The sequence below is a fragment of the Diuraphis noxia genome, unplaced genomic scaffold (genome assembly GCF_037042655.1).
Source record: "Diuraphis noxia isolate RWA-SAM2 unplaced genomic scaffold, SU_Dnox_SAM2 contig0005, whole genome shotgun sequence".
Lineage (NCBI taxonomy): Eukaryota > Metazoa > Arthropoda > Insecta > Hemiptera > Aphididae > Diuraphis > Diuraphis noxia.
This window is the reverse complement of record NW_028301715.1, coordinates 26,528,615-26,533,445: the sequence shown is the minus strand read 5'-3', so window position 1 is coordinate 26,533,445 and position 4,831 is coordinate 26,528,615. Positions and strand designations below refer to the sequence as shown.

The following is a 4,831-nucleotide window of genomic DNA, read 5'->3' as shown; positions in this document are numbered from 1 at the left end:
AAGATATTCTATTTATAAGTGACCAAAATTATGCATACAAAAAAAAATGTGTTACAGTTGATTCGATAAATCATGTATAAATTATTGAGCCTTATTTGTCATATACAGATGAGAGTAAACTAAAATAATTATACACACGTTCAGTAATAGGTATAGGTACAATAATAAAAAATAAAAATAGTCATCACTAATAATTATTATAATAACATTTTTTTTCATATAAAACGATATTTTATTATACTATATTATAAAATAATAATTATTATAGTATCGAAACACCGTGTGCATGAGAAAAAAAACAATGTTGAAATCACATGGTAAAATAAATATCTTAAAAAAGGCATAGCCGCTGTTCGGTCATTAACGACTAGTCGGACACAATAAAAATTAGTGAACCAGTTAGTTGAGCGGAAAATATTTACACGGAAAACAATTTTTAAATATTTTATACCTACTGATTAACCATATCGCAGAGTTTAATTTTTGACGTTTTTCTTGCGCTCAGCCGATTTTAGATCTTTTGGATCGGCTTTTGCGGTCACCGCTACATTCACTCCTTCGACCTCACCACCGGATAGCTGCTGGACCGGTTCGACTTCTTTCTGCGGCTGTTGCTGTTGTTGTTGTTGTTGCAGTAATTGCTCCTGTTGCAGTTGTTGTTGCTGTAGTTGCTGCTGCTCCAGTCGTTGTTGTTGTAGTTGCTGCTGTTGCAGTTGTTGTTGTTGTAGCATTTGCTGCTGTAGCTGCGGTTGTTGTCCAGCTGTTCTTGAGTATCCGCCATAGTTGTACCGGTCCGGTGTTGGCATAATCGCCTCAGCCCGAACAGGCATGTAACCGTTTAATGCTAGCTGCCGTCTGTCAAACGGACCCTCCGCCAACGCTGTAGCCATCGACCGGCCGACCAACGATTGCTGCGGGTACGTGCCTGGTAACTGTAACCCAGGTTCCGATACGAACCGCTGCTGCGGCTGCCATTCAGGACCAGCGCCGGCCTCGTATTCGTACGAGTCAGCTGATCTCAACATTGCTGGCACGAACAGCGGCGTGGGTCGCATCGCCACTGTTCTTGGGCGGCTGCCACCGAACCCTTTGCGAACCGAAGCGTCTTCGTACGGTCCCGCCTCCATGTAGTTCTGAGGTGTCGGTTGCAAGTTATCATCTTCGTATAATCCGTCGGGGCCCACCATCTCGTCGACATCGTCTACTGCCCTCGTCAGTACTGGGTAAGATCCGTCGGCCATACGGTAACCACCGCCCGAATAACCGCCGCCCGAATAACCGCCGCCCAAATAACTGCCGCTCATGTAATTACCACCCGTGTAACCGGCGTCTGAGCAACCACTGTTCAACGAACACAGAGACTTGGAAGGTAGCACTTGTGCAATCGGTTTTTGGTAGACGACCGTCGGCTGATAGTGTACCATTGGCTGCTGTGGCTGCTGCAAGTACTGCACCTGGGGCACCTGAGGCACCTGATGGTGAATCACGTGCAGCTGTTCGTAGTGCGGCTGTTGGTGGACGGCCTGCGGTTGTAAGTACAAGGACACCGGCGCGGGTTTGGTTTTGTGCAGAAGGTCCAAACACTTTTCCGACGGGACTCTGGCCTCGGCGGTCGTCGACTGTCTCTGTAGCTGATTAGTCAAGATGGAGGCCAGCGTGGGTGGCGCCGGATCACCGCAGACGATCGTCTTCTTGCCGGTCTTGGACACGTCCGCGTACACGCACTGTTCGTTGCTGTTCTTCGACCCGACGTCCTTCTTCACGCGCGCCGACGAGGCGCCGACGGCTGTGGCCGCCAACCCAAGCAACGCCACGACAATGACCAACTTCATGTTGTATTAGGTTACGTCACTTGATGTTCACGGCGGACAATTGACCTGTCCGGCGATCGATGTCGGTATAGGTTCCGTGTGTCCGGCCACCTGTGATATATACACGGAAATACGGTCGCGCGACTGCGTAAACAAAATAAATGTGCTGACCGACGGGAAATCGTTTCGCAACCTTTCGTTCGGTTCCCCAAGCTAAACATTCAACACTGGCGCGAATTACGAAACGGTAAAAATACGATATTGAGTATAAAGGGTAACTATTGTGTTGTATAATAATTAGCCGCCAAAAGTAGACCAGGTCGATGTTATTAATAATAACATACCTACCTAATGATATTATATTGTTATGTACACAAATCAATGGTCGACTGCGAATGTTTCGCATAGCTCTGCGAGGAACTGTAAACACTACTTCGACTGACCAACGATAATGTGTAAACAATATAAGTCATAAGCGGAACTTGAGATTTTTTTTTCGATTCGAACAATGTCACGAGGAAATATACGATTACATTGACGACCTCATTAACGAATTATGAGTTTAATTCCTCCGTGTAGATGGTATGAGTAGTTCTGCAAATGTGCACTATTTATTGAACGTTTATGCGAAAACGATTGTCACGAAGACAATGGTAAATGATAGATCACGTGCTTATAAAATGCTGAAATACAATTATTACATTTTTTTAAAAAAATTTAGCAGTAGAATACGCATAACATGAATAAAAAATAAATAACAACCAGAATACGTTACTCGATATAAAGTGATAAAATAGATAGGTATCAGAAAATAATTGTACTGTCGTATTTTTTATGATATTACTTTATTTTAGTAATTGCCTTTTTTTTTCTCCCCGTTTTTATCGAGAACCAGTGGAGGAACCATGGTGCCAGTACTTCTCCTCCGGCCCCAATCGTTTATTGATAAAAATAACCAATCACACATTTAAGTATAGCTGCGACGGGCTAGTCTCCCGTTCGATAGCTATTACAATTTTTTAGTAATTGCCTAAACGATATATTTTTCCTGGTGCATAGATATTAAAACATTTAAAATAAATAATATAATAGGTAGATAGGTTTATTATTACATAACACTGTTGGAATTGTATGTGCATACAAATTAAACAAATAATAATTGTAATGCTTTATAGCTTATACAGATTTTTAAAAATAAACAGCATATTAATTGCACATCAGTATGCATTTTCATTATATTATATTGACTTAAGATTCTTATTTAGAACAAATTAGTTATTTAGGTATACATTTGCATATAACCGTTTATATTTATCACTCTTTAATGAATAGGTAATACTACAAGCTGTTATAATTACGATTGTTTGGCAATTTGTTGTATAGTTAACTTTGTCAGTAAAATTAATAAAATATAATGTAATATTCCCAGGAAAGTATACTATTTATATTGTAACGTCTATTGCAAAACTTATGAAAAAAATAATATGGTTATGAATTCTATGAATTAATAATAATCCATTCTATTAAAATAACCATATTAAACGTTACACCAATCGACACAGGCAGTTTATCCACACTAGTATTGATTGTTTTTTTTTTTAGTTTTTGTTTGTTGTTTGAGTTCGTTTAATTAAAATATGCAACTACCTTTCTTTTAAAATTTCACGAAAATAGATTATAAAGAAGTTGAAATTAAGCAGTATGTTACATGTATATACAATTGCGTATTTCAATTAGATATTATAATTCTTGAACAAAATATAAATACGATATGTACGTGGAATCAAAGAATGGAATATGTATCATAATATTATATATAAATATATTATTTTTTAGTGTTTATACGACTCGTAAAGTGCAAATAAGTGTTGAAATCGCTGTATGCCATAAACATCATACACGAAATAAGGTCTGTTATCTGCAACTTAGTTCAAAAATAATAGCTACACCATATTATAATATTTTCATCGATACAAATTTATTTTATTTACAGATTAATATATATTATTTTGGCATAACATAGTTGATATATTATAATAAATAATATTTTAAAATATAATTCACATTAAAATTATAAAGTAATATTACATAATACTAAAATATATAGGTTTTTTTTTTATTTGTTTTCTTGACTCTCGGGGAGTGTTTCGTTACCAAGAATTTCTATACGTTTCAACTCAACAATAATATGTAAGTATACCGTAATATAATATAAAAACAAATTTTGGTATTTTCATATTAGTAATTCCACATTTTATAGTAAGTTATATTTCAATGGAATATTTAAAATTCCTTCATCATAATAAAAAACAAAATTAAATATGTAATTTTAATTAATCTATAATCTTTCGCAAAAACACAAAACCCTTATTAGCACAGAAGCTTATATTATAACATATTATTTTATATTAAATAAAAATATACAATAAATGTCCGTAATTTTATTATAGTTAAAGTAAACAAAATAATTCAATAATTTTATTTTGTCATTATATTTAAATATTTGAGTAAAATTGAGTAGGAAAATATGTTTAAAAATAATAGTTATAACATAATTAGCTTAACAAAAATAGCAGTCAAAATCGAATGGTTTTAAATATCACTGTTAATATTTAATGAAAATAATAATTTAATCATTTATTCATATATCAGTAATAGGAATGATAATACGTATTTAAATAGTTTAATAGATAAAAGGTTTACGTTAATTTATATGAGTCATAATAATATTAAAGTGTCCACGTCTTACTCGTTGGCCATAGTGTAAAACTTCTTCGACATCGGATGGGTCTCTTCGTCTTCAAACGAGGCCGGCGTATCGTCTTCGCTATTGTCGTTATATTCGTCGTATGTTACCGGATGTTGTTTGCGGTCGGAGGAGAAGACTTTCTGACTGGCCACCTGTCTAGCGTCCACACGTTTGCCACCAGAGTCATCCGAGTCGTTGTCCTGTTCAACGGCCATGTGTTTCTCAATGGTTTTTTCCTTTTCCTGGTGCGTTGGTGGCCTCTTGGCCTCCA

At 36.3% G+C, this 4,831-nt stretch overlaps 1 protein-coding gene across 1 annotated transcript; it reads right to left on the bottom strand.

Moving 5' to 3' along the window:
- Positions 1–208: 208 nt before the first annotated feature.
- LOC107169135 (uncharacterized) lies at positions 209–2,080 on the bottom strand. Its single transcript, XM_015518784.2, has one exon. The coding sequence runs from the start codon at positions 1,830–1,832 to the stop codon at positions 477–479; it is 1,356 nt and encodes a 451-aa protein (XP_015374270.2). The 5' UTR covers positions 1,833–2,080; the 3' UTR covers positions 209–476.
- Positions 2,081–4,831: the final 2,751 nt, after the last annotated feature.